The sequence below is a fragment of the Narcine bancroftii genome, chromosome 8 (genome assembly GCF_036971445.1).
Source record: "Narcine bancroftii isolate sNarBan1 chromosome 8, sNarBan1.hap1, whole genome shotgun sequence".
NCBI lineage: Eukaryota > Metazoa > Chordata > Chondrichthyes > Torpediniformes > Narcinidae > Narcine > Narcine bancroftii.
The window spans coordinates 62454374-62472151 of NC_091476.1; the positions used below are offsets into that span (position 1 = coordinate 62454374).

A 17778-nucleotide genomic window follows, 5' to 3' on the forward strand; every position below is an offset into this window, starting at 1 on the left:
TTTTTTCCAATCAACTTTTGCCAGTTCCCCTCTCATACCTCTGTAGAGTCCGCTTTATTCCACTGGTTATACTGACACCTCTGATTTTAGTTTCTCCCTCTCAAACTTCAGGGTGAATTCTATCATTTTACGATCTCTGCGTCCTAACGGTTCCCTTGCCGTCATCTTCCCTATCAACTTTAATTCAATATGCATTACCCAAGGCAGAATTGCCGTTTGCTTCTCTGGTCCGCTCAGGTACAAGCTGTTTAAGAAACCATGCAATAAATTCCTTCTCCTGGGATCCAACACCAACCAGGTTTTCCCAATCGACCTGTGGATTAAAATCCCCCATGACTGTTGTCCTTTTTGCATGCCTTCTTTATCTCCTTCTGTACATTGCATGCCACATCCTGGCTGCTGTGTGGATAACTATTCCCATCAGGGTCTTTTTACCCACAAGATATTCTATATCTTCTGGTCCAATGTCTCCTCTCTACAAAGATTTAATTTTTAAGCAGCAGAACCTCCCCAACCTCTCTCCCTACCTTTCTCTTCTTGTGTCTGTACAAATACGTCCTGTATCTACGGATATTGAGTTCCCAATTGTGGTCGTCTTTCAGCCACGAGTTAGTGATGGCCACAATGTCACACCTGCCACTTTCAGCTCCACCACTAGATCATCAACCTCATTTTGTATATTGCGGGCATTTAAATACAAGACCTTCAGTGCTGTATTCATCACTCTTTGTTTCCAAATTACACCAAGTTAAAATCTTATTCTTGTGTTTGTAATTTGCCCCTATTGACTGCCTGTCCTTCCTCACAATCTCATTACACGTCAAATCTACTTGTGCATTTTCTGCCCTATTCACTGACCTCTCATTCTGGTTCCCATTGTCCCCCAACCAAACTAGTTTAAACCCTCCCCAATTGCTCTTGCAAATCTGTGCGCCAGGATATTAGTCCCCCTCCTGTTCAGGTGCAACCTATCCTTTTTGTACAGGTCATGCCTGCGCCAGAAGAGATCCAAATGATCCACGAATCTGAATCCTGACACCTGCACCAACTCCTCAGCCACACATTCATCTGCTACAATGTCCTATTCTTGCCCTTGCTGGTGCGTGGCACAGGCAGCAATCCAGCGATCACCACCCTTGAGGTCCTGCTTTTCAGTTTCTTCCTCACTCCCTATATTCCTGCTTCAAGTCCATTTGTTATCACCCAATTGTAAAAATAGAACCTGACGAAACAGTGATCTCTGGTCCTAGAGGCAAAACATGCAGCTACTCAACCAGACATAACACGCACATGCATGCACACATGCACGCACGCACACGAAAACACACATGCGCGCACGCACACGAAAACACACATGCGCGCACGCACACGAAAACACACATGCGCGCGCGCACACACGCAAACGCACGGGATTGGTAGACACCTGATAAATGAATCTCCCCATTCCTTGAGACTGCATGTTGCATGAACGGAGAACTAACGGTGAGGTGCATCAATTTTAAACTTCTGTATTCTTTTTACCCATTTATTTCCCACGATTTTGTTTATGTTCGTTGCCTCAAGTCAAGTTTATTGTTATCTGATTGTACACATCTTTCTTTGGCTTGGCTTCGCGGACGAAGATTTATGGAGGGGGTAAAAAGTCCACGTCAGCTGCAGGCTCGTTTGTGGCTGACAAGTCCGATGCGGGACAGGCAGACACGATTGCAGCGGTTGCAGGGGAAAATTGGTTGGTTGGGGTTGGGTGTTGGGTTTTTCCTCCTTTGCCTTTTGTCAGTGAGGTGGGCTCTGCGGTCTTCTTCAAAGGAGGTTGCTGCCCGCCAAACTGTGAGGCGCCAAGATGCACGGTTTGAGGCGTTATCAGCCCACTGGCGGTGGTCAATGTGGCAGGCACCAAGAGATTTCTTTAGGCAGTCCTTGTACCTTTTCTTTGGTGCACCTCTGTCACGGTGGCCAGTGGAGAGCTCGCCATATAACACGATCTTGGGAAGGCGATGGTCCTCCATTCTGGAGACGTGACCCATCCAGCGCAGCTGGATCTTCAGCAGCGTGGACTCGATGCTGTCGACCTCTGCCATCTCGAGTACTTCGACGTTAGGGATGTAAGCGCTCCAATGGATGTTGAGGATGGAGCGGAGACAACGCTGGTGGAAGCGTTCTAGGAGCCGTAGGTGGTGCCGGTAGAGGACCCATGATTCGGAGCCGAAAAGGAGTGTGGGTATGACAACGGCTCTGTATACGCTTATCTTTGTGATACAACCCGACAAAACAGCATTCTCCAGTCCTCAATGTGAAACACACAGACACACAACCAGACATAGAACATATACACGACGAGTATAACGTCTCTTCAAATAAATAAATAAATATTGCTTTGTGCGTAAGAGAGTCTCAGAAGGTTAGTTTGAGCAGTTCCTTTGGTCGTTCAGCATTCTCACTGGTCTGTGGGAAGAAGCTGTTCCTCAGCCTGGTGATTCTGGCTCTGATCGTCCCTTTTCCTATCTCTGTCATCGGTACCAACGTGGACCTTGGCATCTGGCTGCTTGAGAATACTGTGGACTTGCTGTCCCTGGCACATGGGAGGTAACCTACCATCCGGGAGTCTCGATCTTGTACATGGATTCTCCTATCTGTTCCCCTATCGAATTCCCCAATCACTACAACTCTCCTCCTCCCCTCTCTTCTGAGCCAAAGGTCCAGACTGTGCAAGAGACCTGACCACCACTGCTGTCCCTGGTAGATCATCATCCCCTGCCCCCCACCACCCCTGGCAGCAGTAACCAAAACAGAATACTTGCTGATGTGGGGAATGGCCACTATTGGTTGCTCTGCGGTGACTATCTAATCCCCTTCCCTCTGCAAGTGGTCACCCAGTTACCTGTCTCTTCCCTCTTGGGTGTGACTGTCTCCTTATAGCTTCTGTCTGTCCTCCTCTCTGTCTCACAAATGATCCAGAGTTCATCCAGCTCCATCTACAGGAGCAGCATCTGGGAAGGAGGTGGGGGGGGTGGTGGGAAAGAGTGTTCGACATTTCAGGTCAGGGCCCTGCGTAGTTTAATGGGGAGGGAGGAGGAACAACATTTAGTGGGAGCATTGCATAAATATAACCATGTAACAATTACAGTATGGAAACAGACCATATTGGCCCTTCTATTCCTCATCGATCTATGAGAAACTCCACTAGTTCCACCTACCCACTCCCTTGTCTATAACCCTCCAATCTCCTCACATCCATGGACTCATCCAACCTCTTCTTAAATGACAGAATTAACCATGCCGCAACTACCTTTTCCGGAAAGTCATTCCACTCAGCCACCCCTCTCTGAGTGAAGAGGCTTCCCCTTGTATTACTCCTAAAGTTTTCCCCTCTAACCCTTAACTTATGACCCCTTGTTCCAATCTCCCCTACCCTCAGGGGAAAGAGCCTATTCACATCTATTCTATCTATTCCCCTCATAATTTTAAACACCTCAATCAAATCCCCCCTCAACCTTCTACGTTCTAATGAATAAAGTCCCAGTCGACTCAATCTTCATATTCTAGATACTGCAATCTAGGCAGGATTTTTGTAAACCTTTTCTGCACTCTCTCAACCTTATCCTTCCTATAATTTGGAGACCAGAACTGCACACAATATTCCAAACCTGGCCTCACCGATGGCTTTCCACCCAGCACACTATATCGTTGACCCATAACTATTAAGGAAGAGGTACAAAAGCATCAAAATCAGGACTGCCAAGCTGGGAATGAGCTACTGCTTGGAGGCTGTGAGATTGATGACCGAGTAAATCACCCCAAAATCTTTACATACAATAAACCCCACCCCACCCCCTGTATCTGGCACCTATGCTGGATAAGTGGATTTTCCTGTTGCAAGAGATTGCACGATTGGTGAACTTGCCGCAAGGGGATGCCAATTTTTCAAAGTTCGTTTTTTTTTCTGTTTTTTTTTTTTGCTGGCTGCTTGAGGCTGCCAGTTGCTTGAATTCCGGATAATGGTAATTTTACTGAATATTTATTTTAAATTGCATTGTTATGTGCTGTGTATTGTCTGCACATGTACCATTGTCCAGAGAAAGTTTAGACATGCAGCATGGTAACAGGCCCTTCCAGCCCATGATCCCATGCCACCCAATTACGTCCAGTTGACCTACAGCCCCAATATGTTTTCTGAAGGGCTGGAGGAAACCACTGGTAGAATGTAGAAACTGCTGAGAGACCGTGCCGGATTCAAGTCCCAGTCACTGGTGCTGTAGTAGCATCATGCTAACTGCTGCCACCCTGTATGCCCAGTCCTGTACACATGCAATCAGATGATGTTAAACTTCTTTTGAAAATGTACAGAAAAATTGTTTGCGCTGTTTGACCAAAGCCCTCATCTCTGCTCTTTCTCTTTCAGAATGGGTTGCGGGCTAACAAACCCCACCTGAATGCGGTGCGTCAGAGGAGTGAATTCACAGTCATGGCCAAGTGAGTGTAACCACAATATATGCATGGTGCTCTGATTCGGTGGTGGGAGCGCATTAAGTGGGGTGCCGGGGTGGGGGCATCCTTACCCCTGCACTGGTAGGATTATGAGGGGCTGTGATCGGGTGGACAGCCAGCACCTTTTCCCTGAGTTGACAGTAGCAGATACCTCATGATGTTGGTTTGAAGTGAGTGGGGAGACGTCAGGGGTGAGTTTTTTTATAAATAGAGAGTGGTGGGGGCCTGGAATGCATTGCCATGGGTGGTGGTGGAGGCTGGTTCAGTAGGGACATTTAGAAGATTCTTTGGCACATGGATGTAAGAAAAATAAAGGGTTATGAGTGTGAGATTTAGATTCTTGTGGAGTAGAGCTACACAAGTTAGCATTACGTCATGGGCTAAAGGGCCTATACTGTGCTGTAATGCTCTATCTAGAGGTGAATCACACAAGTCTCGAGTGAGCTTCAGTGAGCATTTGTGCAGAGGTCTCCGTCAGTCAACCTTTATCCCACTTCAGGGGCAGTGATGTCCAAAGATTTGCAGCCAAGGGCCCAGATTCCTCTCTGTCTTTAAGTTGATGATCACTTGACGCCCTAATTCAAGACTCTGCCCTGAGGGGATGGCCTACCACTTCCCCGATCTGGTCCCTGGCTCACTTCTTCCCCTTTCGTGATTTTCCCACTTTCCACAACCACAGAACACCACAGCAAAGAAACATGCCCTTCAGCCCAACTAGTTTGTGCCAAACTATTTTTTCTGCCTCGTGCCATAGCCCTCCATACCTCTCCCCACCATGTACCTGTCAAATATTTTCTTAACTGTCAAATTTGAGCCTTCAATCACCACATCAGTTTGCAGCTCATTCCACATTCCCACCACTATCTGTGAGAAGAAAGTCACTGAATCTTTCCCCCTTATCCCATATCCTCCAGTTCTTGATTCTCCCAGTCTAAATGGGAAGAGCTTGCTTGCATTTACTCTGACTTTCCCTCTCATTATTTTGACCTCTGTCCAATCTCTCCTCAGTGTCTGGCGCTCCAGGGAATAAAGTCCTAACTGATGTAACTTTTCCCTGTAACTCATTTCTTCAAGTCCCAGCAGCACCCTAGTAAATCTTCTCTGCCCTCTTTCGTTTAGTGACCAAAACTGCACACAATACCCCAAATTTGGCCTCCCCAATTTCTTGTACAACTTTACCATAAATTCCAACTCCTTTGATTTATACTTTGACAATCAAGACTTTGATTTATGAAGGCCGTGTCAAAAGCTCTCTTTATGACCCTATCTACCGGTGACGCCACTGTCAGTGAGTTATGGATCTGTCTTCCCAGATTCGTCTGCATTCCTCAATGGCCTACTGTTTGCAGTGTCCGTCCTACGTTTGCAGAGTACTGTGTGTCCTCCCAAAGTGCAGCTTGTCCATGCACCCGTTGGCTGTTGGCAAGTTACTTGTCCACAGAGAGCATCAAGTCCTGTTCTCGCACAGTTCACTAATCTCCCAGTTTCCAGTGAGCAGAGAGCCGTCGATTTCAAAGTTTAGATTTATTGTCAAGAGTACAAGCAGAATTTCTACTTTTATGTTGTGCAAAAAATCTGTACTTAAGAAAAAGTACCTAAGCAAAAGAGAGAACTTTAAATGAGAAGAAAGTGCAAACAAACTGTAATATAGAAAAAATAAATATTGAGTGATACATAATGTGCAGAGTAAGGGTCTTTGAATGAGTCTCTGAGTTTGTCGCTGAAGAGTCTGATGGTGGATGGGTAGCAGCTGTTCCTGAACCTGGTGGTGTGAGTCTTGTGGTAGTGTTGCCTCTTTCCTAATGATAGCAATGAGAACAGAATGGAGGCTGAGTGGTGTGGATCCTTGATGATCACTGCTGCCCTTCGGCGGCAGCGTTCCCCGTAGATGTTCTCGATAAAGGGGAGGGTTTTACCTCTGGTTTCCTGAGCTGTGTCCACTGCCTTGTGTGGGGCTTTCCACTCGAGGTTATTGGTGCCCCCATGTCCGACCATGACATAGCCAGTCAGCACACTTCCAACATCACATCTGTTGAGGTTGGCCAAGGTTTTTGATGTCATACCAAAACTCTCCATCTCCTGAGAAAGTAGAGGCGCTGACGTGCTTTCTTTACATATGTTGGGTTCAAGAAAAGTCCTCCAAAATAGTGAATTTAAATTTGCTCACCCTCTCCACCTCAGATTTCTGGATCATACACCTCTGATTTTCACCTACATCCTTAGTCTAAGGGCAATAGCCCAGCTCAGTGTAACCAGGCTGCACACGGAGGACAGTGTGCAGTCCTGTCCACTTCCATTCCAGGATGTGGAGGCTTTGGAAAGGTGACAGAAGAGGTTTACCGGGATGCTGCCTGATTTAGAGGGTATGAGCTATAAGGGGGGTGGGGGGAGAGGTTGGACAAACATTACCTGTTAGCCTGTGCTCCTTTCTCCCCCCCCCCCCCCCCCCCTACACGTAAACATTTTATTCCTACTGTTTCTCCACATTTCCGATGAAGGACTCAAGCCTGAACTGCCTTTTACTTCCTGGAGATGCTGCGTGACCTGCTGGGTTTCTCCAGGACTTTTGTGTACTGTGCTGGACAAACTTGGGTTGTGTTTTCTGGAGCATCGGAGGCTGAGATTAGACCCAATAGAAGTTTTAAAAGTTGTGAGAGGCATGGATAGGGTAGACAGTCAGAATCTTTCTAATAGGGTTAAAAAAAAACATGCACTTAAGGCAGAGTGCATGGGTTAATGGCAAGATTCTTAGCAGTGAGGAAGAACAGAGGGACCTAGAGCTCCAAATCCAGGTTGCCACGCTGGTTGATAGGGTAGTTCCGAAAGCTGACGGATGCTGGCCTTGATTAGCTGGGGGATTAAGCTCAAAAGTCAAGAGGTAAGGTGGCAGCTCTGAAACTCTGGTTGGACCACACTTTGAATCTGGTGTTCACTTCTGACCACCTCTTTATAAGAGGGATGAGAAAGGTTTGGAGAGGGTGCAGAGAAGATTTACCATCATGTTGCCTAGTCACACCCAACACCAAGCAAAAGTAACTCTGTCCCTCTCCCCTTTTCTCTCCGACTCCCTTCCCTCAGCTCTGCATTCACAGAGCCAACCCTCCATCCCTCCTCCCATCTTTTCCTTGGGGAAAACCTAACATAAACCCCAGGCAAATAGTCCCAAGCATCCTCCACATTGCTTGTGTTCCCAATTTACGTCCCTAGTTCCTGCCTCATCCTATCATAATTAGCCCTTCTCCGATAAAAACACTTTCTAATTTTGTCAGCTTTTGTGCTAAATCTCAGGGAATTGTGTTGACTATCTTCGAAATGCTCCCCCACCAAGAGGTTTATCACTTAACCAGGTTCATTACCCATTAGGGATTAGTTAGTCAGTCTCAAGCAACCAGAAAGTATACTTATCCAGCATCTACCAATCCCCAAAGGTGCAGAATACCAGGGATTTTACTGTATATGGTAGCCAGAAATGAACTTAAAAAAGGACTGGAGAACTAGAAGGGGGTGCGAGAAGACCTTGTCAAGTAGGATTAAGGAAAAATGTGAAGAACAGAAGGATGATGAGAGTGAAGGAAGGGCTACTTAAGGATAAAGGAGGCCACGTGTGCCTGGAGGAGGGGGAGGTCCTAAATGAAAACTTTGCTTCATTGTTCACCATAGAGAGAAATTGGTGAGGTCAAAATAGAACAAGCTTATGTGCTGGCCCATGTTGAGATTAAGAAGGAGGAAGTGCTGGATCTTCTTAAAAACATTAGGATTTGATAAGTCCCCAGGATCAGATGGGATGTCCTTCAGGTTTCTCCAGGAAGCGAGGGGTGAGATTGCTGGAGCATTGGCAATGATCTTTGTGTCCTCTCTGGCCACAGGGGAGGTACTGGAGGATTGAAGAATGGCAAATGTGGTCTTGTTTTAAAAGAAAAGGTAATGGGGAGATTCCTGGGCATTTAGACCACTATTGGAGAGACCATTCTTAGGGACAAGATTTACAAACATTTGGAGAACTAAATGATGGAATCCATTATTAAGGATGTAATAGCGGTGCATTTGACTAGCAGAGAAGGGATTGGACAGAGTCAACATGGATTTACAAAAGGTAAATTGAGCTTGACAAATCTATTGGAATTCTTTGAGATGGTGACAGGTAAAATAGATGGGGGAGAGCCAGTGGATGCAGTGTACCTGGATTTCCAAAAGGCCTTCGATAAGGTCCTTTATAAACGACTGGCATGCAAAATCAAGGCTCATGGGATTGGAGGCAAGGTATTGATGTGGATTGAGAACTGGCTGGCAGAGAGAAGACAGAGAGTTGGGATAAACGGCTCATTTTCTGAGTGGCAGGCAGTGACCAGTGGGATGCCACAGGGATCTTACTGGGACCCCAGCTGTTCACAATTTACATTAATGATCTAGATGAGGGGATTGGATGTAATATCTCCAAATTTGCAGAGGACACTAAGCTAGGAGGGGTTGTGTGCACTGAAGAGGGAGTCAGGAAGCTCCAGTGTGGTTTGGATAAATTGGGGGACTGGGCAGATACATGGCAAATGCACTTTCTTTCTTTGGCTTGGCTTCGCGGATGAAAATTTATGGAGGGGTAATGTCCACGTCAGCTGCAGGCTCGTTTGTGGCTGACAAGTCCGATGCGGGACAGGCAGACATGGTTGCAGCGGTTGCAGGGGAAAATTGGTTGGTTTTTCCTCCTTTGTCTTTTGTCAGTGACGTGGGCTCTGCGGTCTTCTTCAAAGGAGGTTGCTACCCGCCGAACTGTGAGCCGCCAAGATGCATGGTTTGAGGCGATATCAGCCCACTGGCGGTGGTCAATGTGGCAGGCACCAAGAGATTTCTTTAGGCAGTCCTTGTACCTCTTCTTTGGTGCACCTCTGTCACGGTGGCCAGTGGAGAGCTCGCCATATAACTCGATCTTGGGAAGGCGATGGTCCTCCATTCTGGAGACGTGACCTACCCAGCACAGTTGGATCTTCAGCAGCGTGGATTCGATGATGTCGGCCTCTGCCATCTCGAGTACTTCGATGTTGCACTACAATGTGAATAAATGTGAGGTTATCCACTTTGGTAATACAAACCGGAGGGCAGATTACTATTTGAATGGCAATAGATTGGGAGATGGGAAAGTGCAGAGAGTCCTAGGGGTACTTATGCACCAGTCACTGAAGGCGAGCATGCAGTACAGCAGGCGGTTAAAAAGGCAAATGGTATATTGGCCTTTATATCAAGAGGGTTTGAGTATAGGAATAAGGATACCTTACTGCAGCTGTACAGAGCCTTGGTGAGACCACACCTGGAGTATTGTGTGCAGTTTTGGTTATCTGAGGAAGGATGTTCTTGCAATGGAGGGAGTGCAGAGGCGATTCACCAGGCTGATACCTGGAATGGCAGGAATAACTTATGAAGAAAGATTGCGCAAATTGGGATTGTACTCGCTGGAGTTTAGAAGATTGAGAGGGGATCTCATAGAGACATATAAAGTTCTGGCAGGACTGGACAGAATGGATGCGGAAGGGATGTTTCAAATGGTGGGGGAGTCCAGAACCCGGGGCCATGGTTCGAGGATAATAGGCAAACCATTTAGGACCGAGATGAGGAGGAATTTCTTTACCCAGAGGGTAGTGAATCTGTGGAATTCATTGCCACAGAGAGCAGTAGAGGGGGGGTTCATTGAATACATTTAAGATGGAATTAGATATATTTCTTCAGTATAAGGGAATTAGGGGTTACGGAGAGAAGGCGGGGACAGGGTACTGAACTTTAAGATCAGCCATGATCTCACTGAATGGCGGAGCAGGCTCGAAGGGCCGAATGACCTACTCCTGCTCCTATCTTCTATGTTTCTATAGTCTTCTCAGGGAAAGTCAGCATGGCTTTGTGAGTGGGGCCCCTGCTCCTTGTGTGTTTTTTTTTATTAATCACCTGGATGAAAAAGTAGAGGGAAGGGTCAGAAAGTTTGTAGATTGGAGATGTTTGTAGGTTGGAGATGTTGTAGATAGTGCAGAAGGTTACAACAGGAATATAGACAGGATGCAGAGTTGGGTGAAAAAGTGACAGGTCATTTTGGATAAGTGTGGTGGTGCATTTTGGAAAGGTGAATCTGAAGGCAGTGTATGGGCGAGTGGCAGGATTCTTAACAAAGGGACCTTGGGGTCCAAACCCATAGATCTCACAAGGTTGCCGTGCAGGTTGAAAGGGTAGTTAAGAAGGCTTATGGTACATTGGCCTCATTAGTCGTGGAATTGAGTTCATTGCACGCACCATCTTTGCTGTGGACCTCTCCCTGAATATGTAGCTGAATAACTGTGCCATCATGTTACCTTGTTCTTTGTTGCAGACGGATTGGCAAAGATTTGAGTAACACGTTCTCCAAACTGGAAAAACTGACCATATGTAAGTATATCCAGCATGCAGAATTCTCACATGGAGGTGCTGTATTATGTGGTGATTCAAGATACTTTTATTGTTGGGTATAACACAGAGAATGTAACATCTCACACAATCTCCTTTAGTCTGCGTAAGACAAAAATTCTCCATCAGCTGAAATTGCCAGGTGCCCCTTGCAGTCTAAGATAGAGAAGCAAAAGAGAGTCCCCCAGAGTCTGTGGATTCACCTCCAGCCTCTGCAGCCACACAACCTTCTGTCCAAACCATCATCAACCGAGTTCCAGATTCAAACCTCTGACATCATCAGGAAGCCCTGGGCACCCTCTCGCATCTCTGTTCTGTTACCCTGGTCCCGCTTCAGCAAATCTCGAGCCAGTCTCCAGCAGTCCGCGGCCTGGTCTGCTCTTTGACCGCAAGTCGCCCGTGACCTGTGTAGGTTCCTTGCCTCAAGTCATCTACAGCCTGCCGCCTGTGTATATTCTTCAGCTACAAAGACCCTCACTGGTCCGCTGCTGTGGTCACCATCCCATGGGATCATCTCCTCTGCTTCTCCTTTTCAAACAGGAAGGAGGAGCTCTCTGTTTTCTGGTCCCCTGCACCAGTCCTCTGCTTTTGCTTAACTCCCCGCCCCATTTGTTTGATTCAGACACTGCCACCTTTTCCTGTACCGCTCATGGACACTGCAAGACCAGCTGAGCTCCTCCAGCATCTCTGATTTTTTTACTACAGTCACACCATCTGTAGATTTTCAGGTTTCACTTGTCTTCTGCTTCCTCAGAGACTGCAACCCCTCAAGATTGCTGAAAAACATGGGCGCTGCCACTTTTGGACCAGACCCCACAGTTGCAGGATTTTAAAATAAACCACAGTTGTCTCCTTTATCAGGCAGTTTAAACCTTGCACGGAACTAATGGCTGTTGGCCCTCCGCGCGGAAGTGCTGGGTCTCCACTCCTTGCCCCCTGTGGGTCCGCTCCTGCAGCAGCGCTGCCATTTTTATTTCTGGGTCAGGTGATAAGCAAGCTCCTGAACTCTGATCTGATCAACTTCAGCCAAAGTGACATTCATTTCAAGAGGAATAGAATACAAGAGCAGGGATGTGATGTTGAGGCTTTGTAATGCACTGGTGAGACCTCACCTGGAGGATTGTGAGCAGTTTTGGGCTCCTCATTTTAGAAAGGATGTGCTGATATTGGAGAGGGTTCAAAGAAGGTTCAATGGGATAATTCCATAAATGAAAGGGTTATCATATGAGGAGCGTTTGACAGCTCCTGGCCTGTACTTGTTGGAATTTAGGAGAATGAGGGGGGCATCTCATTGAAACATATTGAATGTTGAAAGGCGTGGACAGGTTGTTTCCTACGGTGGGAGAGTCTAGAACAAGAGGGCACAACTTCAAGATTAAAGGGCGTCCACTTAGAATGGAAATGTGCAGGAATGTCTTCAGCGGGAGGGTGGTGAATCTGTTGAATTTGTTCCCACATGCAGTGGTGGAGGCTGGGTCATTCAGTGTATTTAAGACAGAGATTGATAGGGTCTTGATTAGTCAGGATCTCGAAGGTTACGGGGAGAAGGCTGGGCAGTGGGGCTGTGGGAAAATGGATCAGCTCATGATTGAATGCTGGAACGGACTCAATGGGATGTATGGCCTGTTTCTCTTCCTATGTCTTATGGTCTTGAGTGTTACCACATACACATAAGGCAGTGATGTTGAAGCCCTTCCACCACCAATGTGAGTTTCAGTTCCAGGCGCTTGTTCTCCCCTCACCATTTGGGGCCCCATACAGTCCTTTCCAGTGAAAGCAATACTCGTGTATCCGCGGGAAGCATCTCCTGCATCTGATGCTCCCTTTGTGGCCTTTCTTAATCTTGGAGAGACTGGGTGCAGACTGGGAGATCACTTCGCTGAGCACTTTCACTTTGTCTGCACCAGTGACAACAATCTCCCCTAGTGGCCGACCACTTCAATTTCACGCCTCACTCACATGCTCGCATCTGTCTATGTTCTCAGGTACTATTCCACTAATTTCCCACCCATACATTGGAGGAACAACACTTGATTTTCCATCCTAACATGGACTTCTCTGGTTTCTGCTAGCCTACTCTTCATTCTCCCCATTCCCTCTGCCTTCTTTTCCCAAGCTCTCCTCCCCTTCCCACTCTATTCCCAGAGCTATTTCCACCCCCCCCCCCAACCCGACTTGCTGATGTGCCTTTCCTCCCTTATCCACCTGGCACCACCTGCCCAAGGGACCGTGCTGCTCCCCCTGCCCTCCACCTCCCCCTATTTTGTTTGGGTGGCTGTCTACATTTTGTTTATACCTTGATGAAGGGCTCGAGCCCGAACGCTGGTTGTGTATCTTTGCTATATAAAGTAGGTAGTTTGACCTGCTGAGTTTCTCCAGCATTGGGTTTTTACTCCATCCATGCTGCATCATGCTAGTTTTTGACTGCTCTGGGGGCATGTGAGAAGTCAAGCCACTCCACTGTCACCTCTGGGATGGTCAGGGCACCAGGTATTTAAAGCAGCTTTCAAGGTCCAGGAGGCAAATTCTCTGACAACACAGTGCAGAAAGGTAAGGCTCAGATGGCACAATGCTACAGACAGCAGGTTTGAATCAACTCGCTGTTGATAAGAAGCTTGTACCTTCTCCCCGTGACCTGGTGGGTTTTCCCTGGGTGTTCCTCCCACCCTTCAAAAGTGTGCCAGGTTGGGTAGGCTAATTGGGGACCATGGGTTTCAATGGCCAGAATGGGCTTCTACCATCTCGGGTCCTTAAAATTACAGCTCTAGAAGAGTATACCACAGTGCAGGCCCTTTAGCCCACAATGTTATGGTGTGCAGTTTTGATCTTGTTACTTAAGAAAGGATATACAGTAATATCCCTGATAGCCGGCACCTATGGGAATTGGGAGATGCTGAATATGTGAGTTTTCAGGTTGCTTGAGTCTCCTCTTACTATGGATCTGCATTAAGAACAAACAGTTTGGGGGGGGTGGGCTCATCATGTGATACTGTGAGGTATGACACAAAACCTCACGATGCCCGTGGGATTAGTTTTTTTTAAAGTTCATATTTAGAAAAGTTTTTTTGCAAGAAAAATATTTTAAAGTTAGTATGAAGCATTGAACTAAACTTTTAAGATGTCATCTAAGAAGGAAAAAATACTCCTAAGCTAACTCCCACTAAGAAGTCGGAAGAGGAAAAAAGAAACTGGGTCAACCTTAGCGTCAAAGCAGGCCGCTGAGGTCCTTTCTGGTTCCGCCGGTGATGACCAAGGAGATACCTTCCTCCGGAGCCTCCTTTGCGTCAAGCTGTGAACTTAAAACTGCATCGTGCATGCGTAAGAAGTCAGACCATGTGCAGTGCAATAGAAAAGAATAAACAGTTTAAAAGACAAAAATACTACCCTGTACTTGACTGAACAAACTTCACTTTCATGAATAAATAAGCCTTAAAGCATTTGACTTTATTTTCAGTCACATTCTTTGAAAACCTTTAACTGTCGCTGCATCTGCAGGTTCCTCCCCCCTCCTCAGAGCCGCCCAAAAGACGAACAATAACATTATAGATAATTACCCTCCCTCCCCCAAATTTACAGATAAAGCTTTACAAAATAATATACTAATAAAGATAGTATGCCACTTCAGATAGCCAAAAATTTGAGATGTAACAGTGGAGAAACTCCACCAAAACGCATAATCACCTACCTCTCTGAATGTGTGGAGGCAGTCTCTGAGCCACATATTCCAACCCCTCTCCGAGAGTGATAATCTCCTCTGTGCAGCCCTTCACCGATCAACCTGAATGTACAGCCACGCTAAGTGGCTGTTTAGGGACGGGCTGATGATGCCATCAGCCCATGACCCATCTCCCCACTCACTCCTCTCCCTCCACGTCAGGGGCAGCAGGGAGCTGTCGGGGCAGTGGGGGCTGTCAGCGGGGGCCATTGAGGGCAGCGTGAGCTGTCAGGGGCAGTGGGAGCTGTCAGTGGCGGCTGTCAGTGCGGGCCAGGGGAGCAGTGGGGCCAGCAAGAGCTGTCAGCAGGAGCCATCAGGGCAGCGGGTACTGTTGGGGAGGCCGGTGAGGGCTGGGACAGCCACCGGGCCACTTCAGCTTTCAAGGCCACTCTCTGCAGCTCAAAATGTGGCAGAGGAATGGCCATCTTCCCTACCCATTATGGGTATTGATGTACCGTGTATTGATGATGTGTGGTGCTGCGGCACCAGTTGCCCCAGCTCCGTCAGATCCAGAGGGCTCTATGAAGCACTGCTGTCTGAAAGGTAAGTTCCCATTTTTCTATCCGCTGCGTAGCCGGTCTCAAGGTGAAGGCCCGGCGTGAAATTATCTAAAGACTCTCACTAAGTAGGGATAAGAAGACAATTTAAGCGAGTCACCCCAACTGCAAGCAGCATCAACCAGCTCTTCATCCCGGGCAATGCAGTGTTATTCAAACACAACTATTCAAACGGCTGCTAAGAGCAAAGCACATCCAAGACACTCCGCTGGCTGAATATTTGCACCCATCTTCACCCAAGGTTTATGTGTTACTTCAGAGAATATTTAAATTTACAATTTTAAACTATTATTTAAATTTATATTTGTTCTTACTCATTCTGAATATTAATTTATTTATTTTCCTCTGCTCTTTTGCCAATTGTTTAAATTCTGAATAACTGGCTTTGAGGTGGTGCAGAGGAGGTTCACCAGGTGGAGAGGGTTAGTCAGTGAGGAGAAGTGGAGCTGCCTCTGGGACTGTACTCTCTGGAATTTAGAAGAATATCGGGGGCTCTTGTACAAAAACATAGTTATGAAAGGAATAGATGAGCGAGAATAGGCAGGGCATTCCCACGCGTAGGGTGAGACTCGAACTGATGGGTGCAGCCTCAAGATTCGGAGCTGTTAGGTTATTTGGGTAGCAGAGGTTTCGATGGCCAGTTGGGCTTCAAATGAGCTGTTTTTTTTAATTGAAAAGATTAAGAGTCAAGATGTTCTTCACAGGTAGAATGGACCTGTGAGAAACCAGGAACAGTCGGGGTTATGAGATTCATTGGGCGCAAAGCCAATATGTTCATGCTGATCAATTATTATGCTCAGTTCGCTTGTGTTTCCATGTACCCACCTCTGTGTGGTAAAGGTGTCCCTCAAGTTCGAGTTTCTCACCTGACTGTACATCTGCAACTCTAAAACACAGTTTCTCCAGAACCCGGTGCACAAACATGTCCATAACAATATTATTTAAAATATTTAAATCTATTTAAATAGATTGGGATGATTTGTGTGGTTCCAGGATACTGTCCATTAATCTCACAGCCTGTAGAAAGAAGGTATTCCCAGCCCGGCAGTCCTGATTTTGATGCTTCTGTACCACCTCCTTGATGGTCGTGGGTCGAAGATACAGTGCGCTGGATGGAAAGGGTCTTCAGTAATTCTTTGAGCCAGATTTAAGCAACGTTGCCAGTAAGTGGCAGCAGTAGAGGAAAGGGAGACCCCAGGGATCTTCTCAGCGGTTTTGATGATCCTCGGCTCCCGTCCCACGCAGTGACGCAGCCATTAAGGACACTCTCAATTGTACTCCTGTAAATCATCAAGGTGGGGTCCGGTAGCTTTGCCCTATAGAGATCCTTTTTCAACCTTCTTCTTGCCTTAAACCTATCTCCTATCTTGGGAAAGACTTAATCTATGCTCCTCGTCATTTTATAAAACTAGAAGGTCCATCCTCAGCTCCAGGGAATAAATTCCCAGCCTCTCCTTATAGAACATTACTGTACAGGCTCTTCGGCCCATGAAGTGGTGCCAACCCATATATACCAAACAAAAAACCTAAACCCTGCCAACCTCATAACCTTCTATTTTTCTTTCATCCATGTGCCTGTCTGAGAGTCTTTTAAATGGCCCTATTGTTCCAGCCTCTGCCACCAGCCCTGGCAAGGCATTCCAGCCACCCATCACTTTTTTTTCAAAAAACTACCTTTGATGTCTCGTCCTGTTAACAGTGCAGTGCAGAAATATGCTGGAGAAATTCAACAGATCATGCAGCATCCTAAGGAACCCCTCCCCAGTATTTCAGGCTTGAGCTCTCTGTCAGGCATAGGGAAAAGAATGCAAGAGCATAGAAATAGGAGCAGGAGTCGGCCATCCGGCCCGTCGAGCCCGCTGTGCCATTCAGAGAGATCGTGGCTAATCATCTTCACCTACCTGTCTTTCCCCCCCCATATCCCTTAATTCCCCTGCTATGTAAAAATCTATCCAACCTTGTCTTAAATATATTTACTGAGGTCACCTCCACAGTTCCTCATCTCCGTCCTAAATCAACTACCCTGAATCTTGTGGCTATATTCCCTAGTTCTAGTAGGAGACATAGGTAGATGCCTGAATAAAAAGGCGGGGGGGGAGGAGGGAGGAGAAAGGTGGACTACGGGCTAACAGGTAGTTACAGAAAGAAGCTGAGAACTGTCAGGGTAGCTTTAAGGCCACTCAGTTGTGCTCCAATAAAATGTTGTCAAGATGGGGGCTGGTAGCCTTGCCCTCCTCAACTTTCTCAGGGAAGTATAGGTGCTGCTGCGCCTTCTTAACACGGAGAGCTGAAACTCATGAAGGGTATCAGATTTAAAGCTGGAGAAACTCAGCAGGGCCCACGGTGTCCATAGGAGGCAAAGATACACAACCAATGTTTCGGGCCTGAGCCCTTCATCGAGGTATGAGCCGAGAGCAGGCAGGCCACTGGGAGAAGGAGAGAAAGAAGAGGATTTCCCTCCTCTGGACGTTGAGGGACATATTGAGTTTTTCCAACACTTGTGTATTAACTGCAATCATGTCTGTAGACTTCGTTTCACTCGATGCTGTGAATTGTCTGGGGTTTAAGAATTTTGATCACACTGGACAACAATTTTTTTTCCAA

At 46.8% G+C, this 17778-nt stretch overlaps 1 protein-coding gene across 1 annotated transcript in view; it reads left to right on the forward strand.

Annotated features, from left to right (window-relative positions):
• The window catches only part of stx5a (syntaxin 5A), a 68283-nt gene that overhangs the window by 25636 nt on the left and 24869 nt on the right, over positions 1-17778 (forward strand). The window contains exons 3-4 of the mRNA XM_069893846.1: positions 4400-4470; positions 10829-10884. Of these exons, the coding sequence (XP_069749947.1) occupies positions 4400-4470; positions 10829-10884 (127 nt within the window). The remainder of the gene's footprint in view (positions 1-4399; positions 4471-10828; positions 10885-17778) is intronic.